General features: G+C 32.7%; 1 protein-coding gene across 1 annotated transcript in view; it reads left to right on the top strand.

The window, feature by feature from the left end:
• Window positions 1-19,029, top strand: part of wg (Wnt family member 1 wingless) — a 57,948-nt gene extending 38,919 nt beyond the window's left edge. Inside the window, exons 3-4 of the mRNA XM_076495594.1 lie at window positions 15,519-15,784; window positions 17,609-19,029. Of these exons, the coding sequence (XP_076351709.1) occupies window positions 15,519-15,784; window positions 17,609-18,103 (761 nt within the window). The 3' untranslated portion in view covers window positions 18,104-19,029. The remainder of the gene's footprint in view (window positions 1-15,518; window positions 15,785-17,608) is intronic.
• The last annotated feature ends 4,959 nt before the right edge of the window (window positions 19,030-23,988 follow it).

Genomic DNA, 23,988 nt, shown 5'->3' with positions numbered 1-23,988 from the left:
AGATAATACTCGATAAGCCCAAATATCCTGGTCGAAATACGGAAAGATTAAATGTAAAAGGTTGAAATCACAAAGAATTAAATAGAGTATTAAACTATATCCGTCAGAGGGCTAAACCTATAACACAGCGATTTGAAAGCGACTTTGATGACGGATATAGAGAATAATAATATGTTTCGGTAACGAAATCTTATTCAATGCTGTAAATATATACTCGATATATTTTCAGCTCATCCATTACAATAAAACACCTAAAAACAATGTCCACCTTATAAATCTTAAAACCAGGTAATAGAACCTAGAAAACTAATCGATATATTAAATTATTATTTGAGATGCTGTAACTGATCTGGATTCTTCACAATGAGGGTCGCAGGTTCGAATCACCGTCACCCCAAACATGCTCGCCCTTTCAGTCGTGAGGTTATAATGTGACGGTCAACCCCACTATTCGTTGGTCAAAGAGTAGCCCAAGAATTGGCGGTGGGTGGTGATGATTAGCTGCCTTTCCTCTAGTCTTACACTGCTAAATTAGGGACTGCTGGTGCAGATAACCCTTGTGTAGCTTTCCTCGAAATTCAAAACAAAGGAAACCAAACTTTTATTTTCCCAAAATATACTGGTTTGAGAGTACACATTGTGATGTATGGTTTATTAATATTTATTATCTTGTTATTTTAAATTTCACCTCTACAGCGATAAGAAACGATCTGGATAGACACTTTGTGTTAAAGTACCCACCCGGGTATTATTGTAACAAAGTGTATTGTAATACTGAGGTAAGGAATGGAGGAGCTTGTCTGGAAGCGTTTTGTTACTTAAAACATTTCTCACCAATGTGTTAAAATAGCATTTCAAAACTGAACCAAAACTAATCAGTTTGTCTGGTCTTCCAGAAAGCAAAAGTTGCATTTCGTTTTCCTGAAATAGCACGAGGATGCTTTTAGGCGCTAAAGCAACGTTCTTTCTCCTGCACGTGCTGGGTATTGTCAGCTCAATAAAGAAGCCGTTCTTTTAACTTTTAGACCCCGCGCCAAACCAGTGTTTACTATTTGGTAATTATTCGCGTCAGACGATCATCGCATTCTAAAAAAAAACATGAAAAATCATTATGATTGATTGTCAAGAAATACATCTGTTACCTCAGGGATCTATTCTGAATTTTACCGTTATAAATCTTCACTCCCCCGCAAGCATCATTGAAAACACCGTTTTCCTTTCTCGATCCTTTTGGTATTACAAAGCTTATATTTATGTCTTGGTCAATGAGTCTTTATATTAAAATTGGTCAAACTGGTTTATAATATTTTTAACTCCCTTAATTTGCAACCTGTGATTAACTTACTTCAACAGGGTGTTTCAATAGAGCACAGCTTTTAATACGAGACAAGATAAATCTGAAATTTGTCTCGCCGTGAATACAGTGATGAATGTAAACTATTTGAGTAAGCAACACAGTTTAGTATAAAACCGCCATTACTTTATTTCATCTAACAATTGTAAAAACATCACTAAAGGATGATCAGTAGATACTTCTCAGTAGACAGTTATTTATTTGACCGCTGCTATTGTCAGAACTGTAGTACTTTGTTTACGTGTATGTTGTAGCCAGTAAAAATATAAAGCTAGAATTTATATGGATGCAAAAATAATATTTGCAGTATAAATTTCTAAAACAACTCGAAAATAACTGCTCACTTCGCGTGCGCGTCACATGCGACCGATAGCCGGAAATATTTTCATAAACATGGCGATAGTTATTTCATTATTTATTGCTTATTTATTGGGGAATAAAAATGTCTACTAGAAGCCTAAATTTCTGCAATAACTATTGTTAACTTAAAGACCTAAAATGCCTAATGTAAACAGAAACCAGCTACAATATACGTTGCTCTTTCAAAATGACCAAAAATTGATTTGGGGAGGTATGCTATCTTAAAACGACCGTAACGCTACAAACCAGAGCACTAAGGAATAGTTGTTGATAATAAAGGTTCCACTTACAGAAGTGCTGCATTTTCATCATGGTTTAGGTTTCTGATGCTCGCATTCACAATGTTTATGAAACAGGTGAAAAGATTAATTTTGTGATTACATAAAATACTTACTTACTAAAAATAAAAGGGTTTGTTTGCCTAGTTTTTCAATGGTTTTAGTTACGCGGCAAACGTTTCTGTCTTCTCTTGGAGTTTTACTATAGTAAGTGCCAGAGACATATTTATTAAAACATTGCTAAGATTGATAAATATATCCCTCTAATTGATTTCCATAGGATATCACTATAATCTTAACCACGTGGACGAAACTGATACAATGATAACCAATCTGATAAACCATAAAGTTAAAATTGAAAAGTATATCATATCAGTTTTAAAAAGTACATTAGCTCCAATACTTTAAATAAATGATGCGCGCTAATCGTGAATAAACAACTTGGAAGTATAAAACAATCACAACTAATATTATACATTATAAAGCACTTTCGTTTCCCAGGAATTTTACGTCTATTTAAATGGAACACTTTGGTTGTGATCGCCGGAAATGTGATTGATGCTTGACTTATTTGGGGACTGATTGAAAGATGTTAAGAGCTCAGATGGTAAAGAACTGCGTATAAAGAAGAAATAAGCTTCAATAAGTATTGATTACATGCTATTGTTTTCACATCGGTAAGTTTGAAATATGGGATTTTTAACGTACCTGACAAACTAAAACTTGGAGTTTTAACAAAATACAGCTCTTGAGTTTTAAATAAAAAATGATTTTATTCTGTTAATATTAAATATATAATGTAATATGTATTAAAAATATTTGTGCATATTTACCATCATAACAAACATTTTGGGATACCTACAAAGCTTGTATGTAAGCTATGTTGAACGTTTCACTAAATGATATTTAAGATTTAGTACACTGAACAATGTTTTCCATTAGACTGATTTCTGGGAAGTACACGGTTTCTGTTTATATCATTTATTTAATAATTAATATTATAAATTAATATAGTTTTCATTTTTGATAAAAGGCAAGTCGTATTTTGTTTCGGACATAACTGAAAGGTATGTAATTAAGAGTTACTTTTCCCAATTTTGTATTGGTGTATTGAGAGGTAAATCAGTTAGAAAACCACTAGCAACTCTTGGGCTATTCTAAGTAAATAAAAAAATCATAGAAGTTAATTTTTAAGTAGTTGAAATAGTTTGAATATAAGCAAGTTTTAGAAAAGAAATAAATGTTATTCGGTCTTACAAGTCAGAAAATAGTAAGTAAATAATTCATGTAATATGCCATTTTTACATATTTTATATTCATGAATTTAATTTGGAAGGTTAATAATTTATAGATCAACGATCAAACGTAACTGTTTTCTCTGAAGCGTAACAACCAAAACATAAGCATTTATTAACATTTTCGTTATGATGACAACGAGACAATCATTAAATGTGTGGCTAATAATGATGACAGTAAAAACTAAGTCACCCTAGCGGTGTGGCCTGACAGATTTAATCGTTCTACGTGATTCTTTCAAGAAAGTGTGCTCATGTTAGTTTAGTTTGGTTTTGGAATTTTGCGCAAAGCTACTCGAGGGCTATCTGCGCTAGCCGTCCCTAATTTATCAGTGTAAGACTAGAGGGAAAGCAGCTAGTCATCACCACTTACCGTCAGCTCTTTGGCTACTCTTTTACCAACGAATAATGGGATTTACCGTCATATTATAACGCCCTCACGGCTGAAAGGGCGGGAATGTTTGGTGCATCGGGGATTCAAACCCGCGACCCTCGGATTACGATTCGAACACCTCAACCCACCTGGTCATGCAGGGCCAACATGTTAGTTTAAACATGTATATACATCGTCACCACATTATATTTTTTTGTTTTTCCGGAGGGTTTCAGGTACACTAAGGTACTTTCTTTCTGGCTGTATTTATATTTTCAGACATACCTTGCATGTTTCCCGTCAATCTTAGCATACTCCAGGGCAGACCTAGCTCATAACACATAGTAGTTTGTGAAGTTGACAATGTAATAGGCAGATGGCTGACTACACTACTTACTCTCCGCGAGATTACCACACACCGCCGCCAGCTACAAAAACGCCAGTGCTGTTGTAACCGAACAGTATAATATCTCTATCTTGTTTTTAAAGAGCAAGCAGCTAGTTAGCCCTCACATGGTGTATCGTGCTCAGATGATGTTGTTTGAGCTACAGCTTTAATAAAGGTCACACGGCGATTTTAACAATGGATCCTTTGTTTGTTTGTTAGTGCTGAAATTGTGCTAACCTTTGGAATCGCTTCTCTCTCTTTGAACATTGTAGAATCCCTTTAGTAAATTTGTAGTCCTCTGTTGGAATGACTAGCCATTACCTAAAACTACTACACAAGAGCAAATATTTTGAACGAACGTGAAATATTCTTGGTAATTGTTGACATTTTGATCTTTTGAAAGATAAACAAATTACCAAAGTTTATATTATAGGTAAAGCGAGACAATTGGATCAAGAGCCTGCACGTGTTCAGTAGACATGAAACTCTGACTGTTCCATATATTTTACCTTCATTATTCTGCATCATTTTGTCTTCTTTTGAGTATTCTAACCAACAGGTGTTAACTTTGTATTAGGTGTTTGATTAGTACAAGAAATTAAGTAAAACGATTATTAATGTTTAACATTTTCTTGTAAATAATTCAAACTGATTCAATAGAAACACTTTATTTTCATATGCTTTCATTTAAATTAATATTAACTTCCGATCACAGCAAGTTTCACACTGAAGTCGTCGCTTGAACATTAAATATCTTTGTTACTAGTTATTACTACAAAGTGATTAAAAATCTTAGGAAATAAAAGTAAAGATGATAGCAGTAGTAAAAACTTGCGTGAAGATGATGCTCTAGTGAAAACTTGCGTGAAGATGATGTTCTAGTGAAAACTTGAGTGAAGATGATGTTCTAGTGAAAACTTGCGTGAAGATGATGTTCCAGTGAAAACTGGCGTGAAGATGATGTTCCAGTGAAAACTGGCGTGAAGATGATGTTCCAGTGAAAACTTGCGTGAAGATGATGTTCTAGTGGAAACTTGCGTGAAGATGATGTTCTAGTTAAAACTTGCGTGAAGATGATGTTCTAGTGGAAACTTGCGTGAAGATGATGTTCTAGTGAAAGCTGACTTGAAGGTGATAGTGTAGTGAAAACTGACTTGAAGATGACAGTGTAGCGAAAACTGACTTGAAGGTGATAACGTAGTGAAAACTGACTTGAAGGTGATAGTGTAATGGAAACTGGTGTGAAGATGATAGTTTAATGAAAACTGGCGTGAAGATGCTTCCTTTTTGCGCTATTCTTCGCTCACTTCGTGTTGCCAGACAGTGTGACCAAACATCTACCACAGCAAAATGAAGTGACGTGATGACACTCCAAACTAGTTTTATTTTACCACTTTACTTGTTGTGGTTAAGGAAAATTTTTATTAATTCAACAATGAAAATGTTGTTAGGACCAACTTACAGACAAAAATACGTGATCAACATTAAACATGTTTGATTTTTTTTGTTTTCATCCACTACACTATGTCTACTAAATCCATTTATCCAGTGCAAACAACTTTTGAGGACATTAATTAGCGAACATCAGATGTGCAAACGTGTTCAAAGAACTTTATGGTCGCTTATAGAAAATGGAAACACTTCTATTATTAATTAAAAAAAGCAGTTTAATAAGTAAAATTACTTTATTATGTAGTCATTTATAATATTAGTTAAAACTTTCGTTAACAATCAATAACCATTCTAATATTAATTAAAACTTTTGTTAACAATCAATAACCATTCTAATATTAGTTAAAACTTTCGTTAACAATCAATAACCATTCTAATATTAGTTAAAACTTTCGTTAACAATCAATAACCATTCTAATATTAGTTAAAACTTTTGTTAACAATCAATAACCATTCTAATATTAGTTAAAACTTTTGTTAACAATCAATAATCATTCTAATATTAGTTAAAACTTTTGTTAACAATCAGTAACCATTCTAATATTAGTTAAAACTTTTGTTAACAATCAATAACCATTCTAATATTAGTTAAAACGCAGTTAACAAGTAGAATATGTCATAGTAAAATAAGAGGCGCATTCGCTACAAATGTTTAAAATTGTGAAGTTAACATTGTAAAATACGAAGTTTATTTAGTGTTTTTAGTTTCTCACGCTGGTGTTTTACACTAAGTAAAAGAAGTATTGCGAGATTAAAGTATTATTACTATTCTAATGTGTTGATTAATTATAGACGTTATAAAAGCTGAGATTATGACGGATTTAAACTTATAAATGCAGCTAACACAAGACTAACATGTCAGTTATGAGAATGAAGTGTTTATCGCTCCACCTTTCATGCCACTTTTAAGGAAAGTACGTTAGCGTCTTTCTTTAATAGTTTTTGGACACAATTCCAGGATTTTTTCAGCTATTAAGCGCAAAGTAACTGTGTAGATAGAATGATGAATTAGTTTATGTTTTTCTGCAGAGTTTAAGGTAACGAACAAAGTTCAATATGTGAAATATGCTAGGTAAAAGTGTTATTATTATTTTTAACAATGGCAAATTTTTTAATTCAAAAGTTTCTTGTAGAAGTCTTGGACAAAGCATTTAATAAGTAGTTGTTGTTGTTTTTGAATTAAGCACAAAGCTACACAATGGGCTATCTGTGATCTGCCCACCACGGATATCGAAACCCGGATTTTAGCGTTGTAAATCCGCAGACATACCGCTGAGCAACTGGGAGGCAATTAATAAGTAAAGTAAACTCAATCAACCTGCAATATTGAATATAAACACCAGATAGTGTCCTGTAGCCAAAATAAGCAATGTGAAACGATTTATCGTATGCTTGTTTAGAATTAAGCACAAAGCTACACAATGAACTATCAGCGATATCTCCACCACAGGTATCGATACACAGTTTCTACGGTTGTGAGTCCGCAGACATACTGCTATGCCACTGGGGGGGCCTTTATCGTTTCATCACCTCTGGTTTGACACATAATTACATATAAGATCTACTGCGTAAAGACATGTTGTATTCACTAAATGTCTTCGTTAATAATTACGGTCATGTCTCTTAGTAAAATATCAAATTGAAAATAAGAAGCATTTTCATTTTGTTAACATGTCTTTTTGCGGTCACTGTAATCCTGGTGCCCAGTGTTGTCCAAGGTTCCAGTGTCGTGGGAACCAGCCCCAGGGTGTAGTGTAACCTTCTCACGACAAGATTCCGCACGTGCATGAGACAGAAACTTGACTGTAACTGAGCGTGTAAATGACAACCAGAACTTGATCAAGTCACCTGGTACAGCAGTAGTGATAGCACCATTGGGTTTTAATCTTGTGAAAAGAATGATGTATTGTTTGCTGACTGGAGATTTAACGATCATTCTAAATTTCACAAAATAAAATGAGACAGCAAAACATTTGACGTCATTCGCTGTAAAAACGCTTTGAACATGAATGCTTTTTTTTTTTTTTTCTCAGGACAACTTTTGAACGCAAACAAGAATAACAACCAGCGAATGCACAGAATCACATAGTATTATGAATAAAATTAAGATAAAAGTTAAATAAAAGGAAACTGTAATAAACAAAAGACATAACCGGATTGAAGACATACACCTGTGGTACTTATTTTAGAGATAAGAAAGAAAAAAAAAAGAGCAAAACGTCAGAAATTCCATTTCGGCAACTGAGGATAGACGTAAACTGAACTACCCCTGAGGTTACATACAAAAATATTTTATATAGTATTTTTTGAAGCTTAATGTATGTTTACTTCGTTTTTATTTTTATTAAAGACATTCCATCTTGTTAGCTTGGGACATGTGTAAATAGCTTTGAGGCTCCCAATGACAAGCACACTTCTATAGTTTCAAATAACAATTATTATATTGTTAGCTAATATAGAGACAGAAGTAAGTCTCACTTTTTTTGTCGACTGGCTGCTCCAGGTTTTACAGTTAGGCAGTGATTACGCTAGTAATGTTTCTGTCAGGTAGAAAAAAGAAAATAGAAATCCACTACCTGAAACGATATTTATTCGAGCTAACTAGTTACGTAGAACCATTAATTTTGTATATACTGTTGCATTTCAGCTAAATGTAAAAAACAGCACACACTAAAAAACAAAATATTTATTTTGCTTACCTATCACCTTCAATATTTCTGTAGCAGCTTAAACTTTATATTCAATACTTTAACGTTGTTTACGTAGTGACAACTTTCGATATCAGTGTGTTAATCTATCAAATAAATATTGGGCATAAGTTCATTTAAGAGCGGTAGATAATTTCTTTTTTAGATCATAAATATTCGACAATAAGATCGTTATGTGACCGTGAACCCTGGAGGCATTACCTGGAGAGTTAAATAATGAATGTTGACGTAAGATATTTATAATTACTTACTTGTTAACGAAAATAATTTGCTTCCAAAACGAGAAAATTCAGTTATTAATGTTTCAAGCTCAAATAATATAAATTTTGAAAATGCAAGATATTTCCGTTACTTAGAGTAACGCTTAGTTGTTTGTGAGCCGAACTTTGGACTGAGACACCCAAAGTTCGAAAGGCGATGGCACTCAACACAATCTATTTTTTATATGAAGACAAGTTATTCTAGTGATAGCCAATCTCATTATATAATATCCCCTAGTGACCGTTTAACACATAACATTCCACTCACATTAACTATTTCAATTCTCGTTCAGGTAATTTCCCATTACAGTTATTAAAATATATTTATAATTTTAATCATTAAATTCGGGGGATGAAACAAGTATGTGAGACTCTCCAGCTTTTGAAGTGGGTTTTGTTTCCGAACTATGCAAGAGGAATTCTTGAATTTAATTCAAATGAAGTAATCTACATAAGCCTAAAAATATCTTTTTAAGTAGTTAAGCAAAATAACTATATAGTGATGTCATCACATTATTTACACATCGTGTTTGATTGACGAGAGGTTTATTTAACCAAGAGTTGATTGTATACTCAGTATGTTGTTTTGTTATCTGATAATAAAATGAATTAAAATTCTGTAACTTATCATGTGTACTACATATATCGGACATTTTGCACAAATAATCTGTTTAAGAATGTTAATGTAAGATATTCATAGACTCTTAACATTAAGAGTTCCCATAACATTTTACTAATATTAAACAGTGTGATTAACCACAACAATACATTTACAAAATGCCATCTGCATTTTGGGGACGTGGGTGCGTTATAGGAGTGACAGTCAAAGTTTTCTATTCAGTGAAAGTCAGCTAAAGGGCTCGCGGTGGGTGCTTTAGACTAGTTGCCTTTAATCTAGTTTATCGCTTGCAAATTAGTTGCGGATTGTCGTCCTTTGTGTAGTATTTGCATAAAGATAGGAAAGAAATCAAACATTTTCTAAGACATTTGGTGCAGCCGCATCCCAATAAAACTTTCCGGATAATTTCATTTTTGGCCTAATAAAATCTAGTTATTGCGAATAAAGATAAAACAAAAGGGAAATGCATTACAAAATTTTATTTTATAAGTCACGCAAAGTATGTATAAATACGGATATTTTGTCAGAAAGTCATATTTACTGCAATGTGCAACACTTATAGTGTTTTTATGTCATAAATTAACTTTTGTTGAAAAGATACAAATCTGTTTTATTATATTGTTTGTGTAATATTTTTTTCACTTTATTACATTAATAACTACTAAATGTTTCACTGTGTACTGCATTCGAAAACGTATTTATTTTGTATTTTAGTGTAAAGTTGTAAATCCTTACATGAACAAGAGAGTACAAAACAAGCTTTCCATAAAAAACAAGTGAATATATAACTAAGTGCAAAACCATGTGTTTTATATTTATAACAACACATACATTGTGATGATTACAAGATAAGTAGAAAATAAACACTGCAAATAAAATGTACTGTACTTTATTAGAATTCAATTACACCATTAACCTTCTTTTAATTAGGTTTACACAGAAATTAAAAGGCAAACTTTAAAATGTTTATCTCACTTATATATATATGATCGTACTTTAAAATACCCAAAAAAATCTATACGTAATGTACATACATTTTCTTTATATATTTCTTTAAACACAAATTCTACCCACGTTCTCTACATCGTGTATTTTCGTAATGGGTTATATATACACTTTGAACAGGCAACCGTTTACCTTTTGATATGTATTTACGGGAAAAAATATAATATATGTACCACGTATTTGCTTTCCATGGCTGTTTAGGCCGATCTATTATATACATATTGTATGTTTTTTCATGTTTTATGTACGCAGAATGATTATTTACAACATTTATAATTTTTAAATGTTTACTTACATGAACATATAGAAACAATATTTCTTTTACAACATTTAGTATGTACATATATTTGTACATATAATTAAACAATTTGGAGATGCTGTTAAGAACAAACGGAGTCTAATTCTACAGTACTTCAGTTTCGTGTTTGTGTTACTGTAATGTGCAGCAGAGAAATATATCCCTATTTTCAGTTGAATGAAAACAATAAAAGGTTAACAAATGTTTTAAACAGGCTACAATATTTCGATATAGTGATAACCTCCTTATTTCCTCTGTATCATGAAGACGTGAAAATTTTCACAGAAAAGGCAAACTTCCGACAATTTAACAGAAATCAATACCTTGTGAAACTGAAAGCTGAAACACCCTTGTAGCACATCGGTGTTTAGTTAGTAGGTAGTAGCCATTACTTCATATAGCGTGCGATTTTTCTCGTACTAGTGACGTTAACATAATACAATGGCCGTGCAAACAACACATTTTTATGGCTATAGACTTCAATAAATCTGCAAACCTTTCAGCATTCTTATCTACACTTCGGGGCTTCTTTACCTTAGCTACTTAATTCTTTTGTAGAATAAAACAACATTTATTATATCGCAAAGTGTGAATTCAAAAAAAGAAATATAATCTTAAAATAATATGATGTTAAAATGTCCAAAACACTATTTTACATTCAAATTCTTACTTACAGAAGAAGCAGAAAATTAAAGTATAGTTACTGTTTCTTTGAGAAAGTCATTATTTGAATAATCTATAGCCAATAGGTCGTCTGCAAACATCCGTTATCTAGAAAATCTACACTTGATTGGTCCCCAGAAAATTATCATAACATGTATCGAAATTAACCCCTATCATTGTGTTCTCGAGCCTACCAGTAGTCACAGCCCGTCGTCTGTTTATAATGTTTATTCATAGAAGAAGTGACTGGTAATAGAAATTGAAAATTTTCATTTTGCTGTACTTTTCTGATTCATGAAGATAGAGGTAGTTATTTATTTTCACCAAAGGATGCACTTTTCGGCCTTAAATTACCCACTTGGTCTTCTGTTTTGCAAGGAAAGTGATAATAAATTAACGTTTTGCTAGACTTAGTAAGGTAAAATTATTATTGTCTTTGATGGTTTACTAGTGAATCTTAGTTTTAAATATCATACATGTGTCATTTTGTTGTCTTCCTTATCTGTCGTGAAAAGGTGGGAAAATACTAGAAACTTACAATTAAGAATATATATAATTTGCGGGATTTACTAGAATCCACAGACCTTATTTATTTTTTCTGTGCCAACTCACAATTATCTGGTCCTGGTTGACTTTCTCGCTTTTCATAAAAGTTCAAAGAATGCAAAATATTTGTGCATGCGTTAACACGCAAAATTCCATTAAAAGACTACACGTTTCTTTAATTTACCTCAAGTCAGAATAAGTAACAACAATTCTTCTTAAATAATTAGGCTGTCTTTCGAAGATTAACCTGTTTCACTGATTGCATGCACGTGATTACATGTTTATGTTCTTTTCTTGCTACGATGCATATACTTTATGTAAAATAAAAAAAACACAAAATCCTGTTATTTTTTTCTCTAATGACATTTTGGTTCTTTAGTTTGCCGTATTAAAACTTGTGGTAAAGCATATAAGCAACAATTAAAAGTATTATATAAACAGTTACAACTTAACTGGCGAGAGAGCTGGTGTTCTATCACAAAAGCCAAAGAAACTAACTACACTCTTTGTAAATAAGTAAATAGCTTATTTAACTTCTTTAAGTATACATCTGCTTTCAGGTTAGAACATGGTCAAAACACTAGAGTTTTTGTGCGTTTTTTTTCAATGTAAAGAAACTAATAAGCAGGTGAGTAAAGTGATGTATTTTCTTGTGAAGAGGCTAACCATTAGGTGAGTAATGTACGTTCTTATGAAGAGGCTAACCATTAGGTGAGTAATGTACGTTCTTCTGAAGTGGTTAACCATTAGGTGAGTAATGTACGTTCTTATGAAGTGGTTAACCATTAGGTAAGTAATGTACGTTCTTATGAAGTGACTAACCATTAGGTAAGTAGAATAATGTATATTGTTGTGAAGTGTTTGACCATTAGGTGGGTAATGTACATTCTTATGAAGAGACTAACCATTAGGTAAGTAATGTACGTTCTTATGAAGAGACTAACCATTAGGTAAGTAGAGTAATGTATATTATTGTGAAGTGTTTTGTCATTAGGTGAGCAATGTACGTTCTTATGAAGTGGCTAGCTTTTGGGGAAGTAGAGTAATGCAGGTTCTTGTGAAGTAGCTAATCGTTGGGTAAGTAGACTGATGTACGTTCATGTAAAGTGGCTACCGTTAGGTGAGTAGACTGATGTTCGTTCATGTAAAGTGGCTACCATTAGGTAAGTAGACAGATGTACGTTCATGTAAAGTGGCTACCGTTAGGTGAGTAGACTGATGTTCGTTCATGTAAAGTGGCTACCGTTAGGTGAGTAGACTGATGTTCGTTCATGTAAAGTGGCTACCGTTAGGTAAGTAGACTGATGTACAATTCCTTAATTCTGTATAAGTTTAGAACTTCATCATCTTTGGTGTTTCGGTGGAGATAATGAAGTCCTACAGCAACACGGAACATGCGTAGTTACGCAGTCGAGGGTTACATATTCCATGAGCATCTGGTGTCTGGGTTGGGTTTTTACCAACAATCTTATCTCTCTATACTCTAGATTAAAGTCATAAACTTACCATATTCGAGTTGTTTATTCCAAACATGCGTCACTTTATGCAACTATTAGTGCTAGGGTCTTCAACGCAGTTGTCTGATAGCCCTATCGCGGGTGTAAATGGTTTAGACCTCGTTTCTGACCTCGGTACCATTTACGAAAAGGGTGTATAAGTGTTTTTGCTGATACTACACATATTACACTGCAAGAAACTGACAGGAACCCAAACAAGACTTGACGTATGACAGGTACTTTTCACAGTTTTAGGAAATTTTTTTTTCTACGATCGCAGGTCACAGTCGAACATTTGCTTTTTATTTTTGGCATTAAATCTTCTTCCTTCAAAAGGAATGTGATCGTTAAAGGTAAACACGTTTGGAGAATTCAAGTTAACGTTATATACTCGAGAATAACACAGTAAACTGAAATCGAACAAGATCATACTATCAACATAATCTTATTTATATGTAGACATATACATAGAATAAATGATTGCAAGTTATAAAAATAAGTCGTTACGTAGTACATGTTGGAATAAATAATAAACTTTGTATTTATTTGAGCTTCTGATATGCCATTGTGACAAATAAAAAACTATAATTAACCACTACTTCTAATTGCTGAAAGCAATATTTTATTGATTCAGGTATAATAACTATTTATTTGTTCTATACCTCTGGTTGTATGTGTGTTTATGGAGATGTAGTGTATTAAATTAAAATTTGAAGGCTAGTATGTAATGTAAATAAATGTTTGAACATTAGAGTGGTAACGACCAGTAAAACAAATACACGTTGTTTATACAATTTAAAGTTCTTCCAGATAGTTGAACTTTTCTTAAAAAGGACCAGTAGAATAGTATGTGCCTGTTTATTTCGATTTTTAAGTTATTATTGAATATAATCTTTCATTTTTTACACTATTGGATTATCTTTAAGACACTGATCTCACAAGAAAGTAATTTTAACTATTCAACAGTTTATTTAAAATTACGTTTTCCTATTCGATCATTTATACAACTTACAACAGTTTAATGTTCTCTCTATTGTAATACCGATGTAACTCATAGGATCTTAACGTTTTACTCTAACACCAGTGTAGCTTGCGAGACTTTAACGTAGTCTCTACTGTAATACCAATGTAACTTAATGTCCTCCCTGATTTGTTAACTGTAATAAGTTAATATAAATAAACAAGAAACTTATGGAACTGATAAACATGTACAAGTTACCATTAGCTACAAGGAACCAATATAAATATATGTAATTATCCAGTCAACCACGGATATCACTGATAATTATTTAGATTAATATAATTGTGAGTGCACGCCACTCTTAAGGAAAAATAGTTTCATATTCAGAGTAAAATTAAAAACATCAGTCAGTAGCGTTTCTTAATAATCCATACTTCATAATACTAGTGAGAGCTCAATTTAAAATGCATACAGTTTGAAGAAGCAACGTCTTGTGAAAAGTTAATGTTCATATGATTTTATGGTATTCATAACTATCTCAGTCACTGGGTTTTCTTAAATTTTCAAGTATCGCTTCAATGTCTTCTATTATTCACATATTTACATAGGCAGGAAGTGTGTAAGCCATTATATTTATTCTATGTTCACATTGGTAAAGATTTGAGTCCTCTACCTGTAAACGATTTGTTTGTTTGTTTTGAATTTCGCACAAAGCTACTCGAGGGCTATCTGTGCTAGCCGTCCCTAATTTAGCAGTGTAAGACTAGAGGGAAGGCAGCTAGTCATCACCACCCACCGCCAACTCTTGGGCTACTCTTTTACCAACGAATAGTGGGATTGACCGTAACATTATAACGACCCCACGGCTGAAAGGGCGAGCATGTTTGGCGCGACGTGGATGCGAACCCGCGACCCTCAGATTACGAGTCGCACGCCTTAACACGCTTGGCCATGCCCGGCCATACCTGTAAACGAGAAATATTTATTGGATTTATGCTCAAATCAAACATTTGTTTTTCTTGAGTGTAACTTAGATCATTCGTTATTTTAGTAATATTTTACCGACTGACTTAAAATATATAACTAGTTCTAGTGCTATAATTGCTAACACCTTCCACAGTTTAATATTTTATAGTTTTAAAGGTTGTTCGACAAGACGATAATAATTGTTGAACACCATATAGAAAAACAAATTCAACGGTAAAATATGTTTTAGGTTTGACGTTTCTCACTAGTTCAGGTAATGTTTCTATTTTATTTTCTGTGTTTATTACTTAATTAACGTGTTTCGAAAAAAATTAGATTTTTAAGTTTTGAGTAACATGTCTTTTTAATGTTACGTAGCATTGACAAGATAATCGTGAGGACAGACAAGATTAAATCAAACTGCTATAAATTAAACAAACAAATCATGCCTAAAGTGGATAAATACATATCTTTGAATGTTTTCTGTTCCATTTAGGGTGTCGTGAATCGGCTTTTGTCTATGCCATCACAAGTGCTGGAGTAGCACATGCAGTTTCACGAGCATGTAGCGAAGGAATCATCGAAACTTGTACTTGTGACTATCGGAATCGTGGGCCTAGCGGCTTGGATTGGCAATGGGGTGGATGCAGCGACAACATCGAATTTGGATATAAATTTGCTCGAAGGTTTGTAGATTCTGCCGAGAGAGGACGCGACCTCCGATTTATTATGAATTTGCACAACAATGAAGCAGGAAGAGTGGTAAGTTTAATCCGTAATATTTTCCATTGTGCAAACAGAGTGTGTTGTAACAAGAAAAATAACAAGTAGATTAAGTGTTATTAGATAATTTACCTAATTGAATCTTTTCCTCTTACAACTCTTTTTCTTTATTGAAATACCATTAACACTCTGTAGCTAAATTAAAATGCATTGTATTATAAGCACTAAACAAATGTATTCTATGCAGATAAGTTGATAAGACAAAGGTAAAGAAAGAAAGTCGGATCATGTACACTACTTAAAACTATTGGAGACAGGTCAGCAGTTTTAATATTATAGTTAGAACAAAGCCAAAACACCGTTACAAAAAGGAGAATTACCTTTCACTTTGTTTAAAACTGAGTCACTTCTCACATTGTTTAAAGGATAGTCACTTCTTACATTAAAACAGAATCACTTCTCACTTTGTTTACAAAAAAACAGGAACCTGATGGACGACACTTGTATGATTTTAAAATTTAACTATTAATTATTCACTGGTCTTGTACAATTCTGTCTCAGTTGTCACTTTGAAGTGAATTATAGATGTTGGATGCCTCACTTATAAGAGTCTCCGTACAATTGTCGGCCAGTTAAAGCAAACCAAGAACCTTTGGTTGCAGAATTTAGAACTGTCTTTATACCAGTATTACAGTTCTTAGATAACAAAGATCATGGTCCACGACACAAACAAATGAACACTATCGGCGATACTGTATCGTAGCATTCGTTGGATATAAGATTGAACATTGAATCAGGTATTTGTAGTTGGCATTAGGTGTCATTTCAGTTTGCAGCTTGTTAGAAACATATTTCACAAGGCCATCATGTATACCAGACGTCCAGTGTATTCTACTAATAAAAAGGCACAAAATAGTTCACCTGCAGAGGTCCGGAGAGCAAGTCCACGTGGACTAACAAAAGATGACAAGTATTTTCTTTTCCAGATAAGTCGCGCTTTGTTTTGCAGCCATATATTCTTGTGAAGAGAACCTGGAATTTCATATGTCTGTAAGAGAAAGTATGATACAAATGTTATTTAATGTCGTCTTGATTAATTAACTGAATTGCTGATACAGTTCTTGAAGAACAAACTAGCCAAAAGAAATGACTTTAATCCTATAGATCACTAAAGAGATTTTTCTAGGAGACGCTGCACTTTCCCCCAAATGACCAAAATGCTAAAACTACCGTGAAAGTATGTCCTTCAAGTGAGAAACCGAAAGTGACTTAAATATTATCAATATTCTGATTTTAAGCATGCATGCATCATCGGTGCAATGGTGCCTTTGCTGATTATCATAACCGCTATAGAATTGTCACGAATTGTAAAGATGTAACACGAGATCTAGCGGACGATATTTATGAATACTAACTGACCGAGCAGTCTCTTGTGTGACAAGTTACATGAACAGTAATCATTTACTCGATTTGTTTAGAAATTAGCTGACTGATAATTTTTAATCTTGCTTTACTATAACATCAAACATCACAATACGGTCATTCGTTGATTGTTCTACGTAGTACGTGTGTATGTGTATATATATATTGTTATAAACTTCATGTTCGATTGATTTAAATTTTTATTTTAACAGCAAGTTTTTAATTCACAACTTTTCGAATCTATTCTACAATCAACAAAGTATTCATATTTTAATCCTTTAGCTAACGTGACTTTCTATCATACTTTCTACATTTATTAATGCATACAAGTTTTTTTAACAACTTCAATATGCCATAACTTTATAAAATTTAATATCAATGCTATTTTTGGTGATAATAAATTATTTAATACCATACAAACAACATGTATTCCCTTTTCAGCACGTTTCCAGCGAAATGCGACGCGAGTGCAAATGTCACGGAATGTCTGGTAGTTGCACAGTGAAGACTTGCTGGATGAGGCTTCCGTCTTTTCGGGACGTTGGAAACAACCTAAAGGATCGATTTGATGGCGCCTCTCGTGTGATGGTTAGTAACCATGGTAACTTTGAGCATTTAAGACGTCGCAAGTACCGTTTTCAGTTGAAGCCCTACAATCCTAACCATAAACCTCCGACCCGGAAGGATTTGGTATATTTTGAAAAATCTCCAGACTTTTGCACGCCCAATCCAAAACTTGGAGTTCCAGGAACTATAGGTAGACAATGTAATGATTCTTCAATTGGCGTAGATGGATGTGATTTGATGTGTTGTGGGCGTGGTTACAAAACGGAAGTCAGGGAAGAGTCTGAACGTTGTAGTTGCACATTTCATTGGTGTTGCCAAGTTAAATGTCGAATTTGTCGGATTAAGAGAACAGTGCATACTTGCTTATAAATCTTCGTATTTTTAAATATCCAAGCAAAGTAACACAACAATATAAAAGCTTGTGCAAAGGTTGTGTATTTTGTTGAAGTAAGAATATTTAGTATTATAATAGATGGCTAGAAACTTCAAACTTGGTAAGGCTCTGAAGAGAGCTCTCTGACGAGTGAGTTAACACTGCAGGATCAGTGTCATTTTGGACACGAAGTCGTATATCAAAAAACAAAAGAGAGAATGGTATTCTGAATAAGTACCTAAATATGTGATATACCTTCATAGATATTCTAGTGTATCAAATAAAAATCAAACTTCGGTTGTTTTTTTTATTTAGAAGCAGTATAATATGCTATAATGTTATAAATTTGTTTCTGACAACGTTACCCATATGAATTTAATATCAGAAATAAGGCCAAATAACATCCAATCAAACTGGATTAATACGTTATCTATGATGACAATAATGTTCTGTTCACAACGTCACAAAATAGAACCTCCATTTTTTTCATTACTCATACCTTATTAAACAAGAATAAACATAGCTTGCTTTTATGTGATGAGTAATAAGTCACAAGTGTAAAACCAATTAAGATGAAGTTCACCTAAAGAAGGGTATCTTGATATCATGTTTTATATATATTCCTATTGGTTCACATATAGCATTCTAATCAAAAACTGACATAATTATGTGAAGTGTATATACCATAGTATATAGACACATTTGTTCTTCACTTGCTAAGTATTGAATTTAATGTATTATGAAGAAAAGCAACAAAGTTATATCATTATCTGCGGTGTTCTAAATGTTTAGTTAATAGAAAAACAAGTAAAATATTTCAAAACAAAAGTCCTTATCTTCACTCAAGTGATTGAAATAGTACATAAGGAATTAAAATGTATAGTTTTATTATATATGTGTTAATTAAAATGGAAATACAGTGTAACAACACTTTATGCTTTCGATTTCATACATGTCATGGTTTTAAAGAATGTACACATATATGAAATGGAAATTTCAGCTGATTTCTAAAAAAAAAAAAAAAAAACTACCTTATCTTCAAATCCAGTAATTTAATGGACGACTTATTTTTGTTGCCAAACCATCCTTAATGCAGGTTATTTGACTTTGTTTACTACAATTGAAGAAACTAGATTACTATTATCTTCTCAATTCTAATGTACACGTTTTAATAGTTATTTGCGATAAACTTCGTGTGAATAGCAGTATTCAAACACAAAGATAAATTAGTCACGAAAATAATTGTTAAGGATATATGTATCTTACTTACTTGACTGATAGGATTCAAAGTGTAATTTGGATTTTAAAATGACGTGTAGACAATTGTTTGAGCTGTCTTTAGCGGTCAATGAATCTCTAACATTCTGATATTTTAGTTACAAGTAGAAGTATATAAAAGACAAGAAAGCATTAAAAGCAGGTTTTGATAGATAAGGAGTCCCACATGATAATCTTAAAATGGATCATTATGTGTTAAAAGTGTTATTAAAGGTAGATGGCTGATTTTAATTCTTTTGTGTCGTTGATATGTAGCATGGTTTGTGCTGATAATGGCTTTTACCTTAAGACTAATGTAGCTTATTCAATGAATGATGGTTTTTGATGGACATATTTTGATGTTAGAAAGTGTATATTAGACTTCATAATGTGATTTATACTTTTTAAACAAACTGGAAACATTTCCTATAAAAGGGCAAGGGCGACTGAAGTAGAAAATTATAAATGATTCTTGTTTGGAAAATAATAACCCTATCAAAATCAAAATATCACCTATTAAAGTAACATTCGTATTTTAGAGTCCAAATACAATCTAACGAAATTAGTCTTTCACGATGTCAATGCTGATTTAATTCGACTCTTAAATACAAATCTATTACCATTTGTTCAACGTGGTTATTGAAAGATTATGCTAAATTCTCATGAATACATAATGGTTTTCTTTTCTGAAAAATAAACAAACACGTTTCTGGCTTCACTACAATGAAAACAACGAAAGTTCTATTTTGGTATCATATATTATACCAGCTACTATAGAGAAGATGTCTGAAAACCGTATACTGGAAATGCTTTTTATTTATTTAGGATACGAGATTCTTTTACAAGCCGCACCAAAGATGTTTTCGTTTCATTCCATCATTCGAGGTTATTTCTTTCAACATTAATCTTTCTCGAAAATAAATGGGTACATAAAATCAATTCCATGTTATTTTCTGTTAGATATTACAACTGCAGACAAATGCGTCCTTGGTGTATTCGAGACGATGTAGATTCTTCTATAAATCGATTGTTAAAGGATTAAAAGTCTCTTAGGTTACCAAACAAATAAATATACGTTCTTTGATGTGATCAACGTATTTATTATGTTTACCTTTTCAGCAGAATCAGTTGAACCTAAGGTGTCATATATGGCTATATATGACTTGAAATTCACCAATGGAAACCTTTTAGTTAATTTTTAATGAAAAATAGAAGTTAAATTGTGTGTGTGTGTTCTGAATAAATGCAATACTTTTGAGCTACAGTGTACAGGTTCGCCTTCTTCCTACTGTTAGGCTAAAGTCTGTAAACCCACAAAACTTCACCTCAAATTCCTGTATGAACATTCTCATTTCTCTACCTCCTCCAAGGTATTTTATTATATTTCCATCTGCTAGTTCAATGTTATGCCTCCACGTCACCCTTGATCTTTTTTATGGCTCGTCCATTCCATATCACTCGATAACTAATATTTTGAAATATTCCCTGAAGCCATGAGTTTTTCCCTGGGACGGTTAAGTGTTAAGGCTTTACGATTTTAAAAAATATTTCACGTGTATATATATAAAGTTTTTCAAAACCATTTTAAGATTTTTATTGCTCTAAAAGTTCAAAGTATGAAGGTATTGGTGAAGTTTGTTTGTAGCGATGGACAGTAAAAAAACGAGAATTATATCTCTTATTAATGTTGTCATTAATGTTTACCGTAAAAATCTTATTAGTAAATAACAAATAAAATTTAAATTAATTGCAATTCATTTGTTTAATCTCGTTCACACCATAACAATTGTTATTTGTAAAAAAATCTGATATATATATATATATATATATATACCTTGACCATTACTATGCTTGTAACATCCCAACCAATCTACTAAGCTATGATATCGCCTTTTTGGCACTGGATATAGTACGTGTAATATGGTCGAGATATTAAAACATATGTTTTTATTGTTTTCACCCCTGATTTCTAAGAATTGCAATGATATTAATGTCATTCTCCATAATGTCTGACTTAAATAGAGCAAAATCATTATTTCAAACAATGGTTTTATCCTTTCTTCTGGATGTAATCATAGATTATTTAAAACAACAGGAATATTCATGTAAATTTCAATCTTTCCCGTATTTCATAAGTACAGATATTTATATACACATTGTTGTCATTCTTGTACTTTATTAAATTTACTTCCGTTCAGTACCTGTATATAAACTGTGGAATACATTTTTAAACAAGAGTATACTGCTAAGTATTTATGTAGCCCTGACAAAATGTATTATGTAACCAGAAAATATGTGTTACGTGCCTTCAATGTATAGCCTTACAAAGTGTGTTTTATATCTTGGGAAAATGTATTTTTAAATAAGCTATTTATTGACCTCTATTCTTGTAAGTCTATTGGTTCGAGTAAAAAAAAAAAAGAAGAAAAAAACGTGTTACACTGTTATTCTATGATAAGCATGCACTAACAATTTAATAATTTGTTGCCAAACACGAATGTAGTTTTGAAAACTTACAATGTTTCATTTTGAGTTCTAGTTTATATATAAAGATATATCAGATTATCTTTTCAGTAAAGTCCAATTTTAGGTTCGGAAAAAGAAAAAGGATTTCAAACGCTTTTAATGTTATTTAATCAATAATGTATGTTCATTATTATTAATTACTTCCTGTTAATGATTCACAAGCTTCTGAATGCCACTTTTATAAAATTGTTGGGGTTTGGAGGAAAAAAATGTAGAGAGGGTAGTTTTGATATCTTCATGTGTTTCAAGTTCTTTTCCATCAAGATAGTTCTGCAAATTTCGGAATAGATGATAATCAGATGGGGAAGGGCCTGGAGAATAAGGAGAATGTGGAAGTTTTCCCAGTCTAGCTCTTAAATCTTTGTAGATGTGATCCTTACTGTATGGGGCCATGCATTATCCTGGTGTGACACAACACCTTCACGATTAATCAAAGCAGACCTCTTTTTTTAAAGTGCAACATTCAAGCGTTCTAACTGTTGACAGCAGAAGTCTGATGTAATCGTTACATTGAGTAGCAGCAACTCAAGATGGATCATAACAACAATATCTCACCAATCGCTTAACAAGACTTTCCTAAGGTGGAGGTTCATATTGGACTGTGCTTTAGCCAGTTTACCTGCACTGAACCGTTGTCTGCGGCGCTTAATATTTTTGTAAAATATCCATTTTTCATCTCCAGTCACTAACCTGTCCAAAAAAGGTGTAACGTTCACTAGAGTGCAGAGATGTGCAAATGACCACTCTTGCTCTAAGGTTGGTTTCTGTCAAATCATGGTGGACCCATTTTCCAAGTTCTGACACCTTTCCAAGCTGTTGCAAATAATGGTGAACTGTTGAATGAGTTGAATAAGTTTCTATGCTAGTTCTTCAATTGTTACAGCACAATCTTCGTCAAGTGCAGCCAACAGCAAGTCATCATTAAACTCAACAGGACGACTGAACGTGGCGCGTCACTTAAACTGTAGTTACTTGATCTGAATTTCTGAAATCACCTTCGACATTTCTTTCATTGAGAGACTCCACAAGAAAAGTAGTTTCAATGTTTCATGTAGTTTCTGCTGCACTATTGCCTTTTTTAAATTCATAAAGCATTATATGTCTAATGTGCTTCTCAGACACATTCATCTTCATAAGGGTTTATTTGATTAATAATCTGAAAAAGTGGAGTTGGGTTAATTTCTTTAATTCGTCTGAACATTTTTATACACGTATTACTACATATTTTAGTCATTAAATCCTTCTACAAAGAAATGATGATGCACTGTCTGTATTAAATTTTCGAACATTACTTATGAGCTGACCTAATATATACTACCTATGCTCTTATAATCCAAAGAAAAAGTAACATTGTGTACAGAATTCCTTGCTACAGTTTCCAAACCTTAAACGTACTATACTAATTACCTGAAAATAAATCTTCCTGAGAGAATATTTAAAATTATAATACGCAAATATTTATTTTGATTCAAACAGCTATTACAGTGAAGGTGGGCTAGGTTTTTAGTGCCATTAACAACACAATAAATTTGAAATTCACACAAATCACTAGCTTCCAATCTCACTTTGAAATAATGGGGAAAGAAGAAACTAGAATCATCGCTGAAACAATGGTGCTTTCTATTAATAGTTTGTTTAAACATGTTAAGAGATACCGAAGTCCGTTAATGTAGAGGGTCAGTGTAGTTTGTTGAAATGTGCAGTCTAAAATATATCTCGAAAAATACTTGTTATAATAAAACTTACTATTTCAGTCAACAGAACGAAATTGTAGCTACTAATTTGGTCATTTGTTATGAACATTTTCGCGTAGCGCTACATCAGGAGTATCTTCACAAGATTTAAGACACGCATTACAAGGGTTAATTCAAATCATATTTTACTGACGTAAGTTCTCAATAAACAATAGTTTTTATTGAGTTCAACTTAACACTTCCACTGGGTTTGCCCCCCGCTAGTACAGGGGTAAGTCCACAGATTTACAATGCTAAAATCAGGAGTTCGATTCACCTTGGCGTGCTCAACAGATAGCCCAATGTGGCTTTGAAAAAAACACACACAAACACCCACTGGGTTTATGAAAACGAAGTCCTATTAG

Source organism: Tachypleus tridentatus, chromosome 3, assembly GCF_004210375.1.
Source record: "Tachypleus tridentatus isolate NWPU-2018 chromosome 3, ASM421037v1, whole genome shotgun sequence".
Classification (NCBI taxonomy): Eukaryota; Metazoa; Arthropoda; class Merostomata; order Xiphosura; family Limulidae; genus Tachypleus; species Tachypleus tridentatus.
The sequence above is the reverse complement of the archived record's forward strand: the minus strand, read 5'-3'. Positions and strand labels throughout refer to the sequence as shown.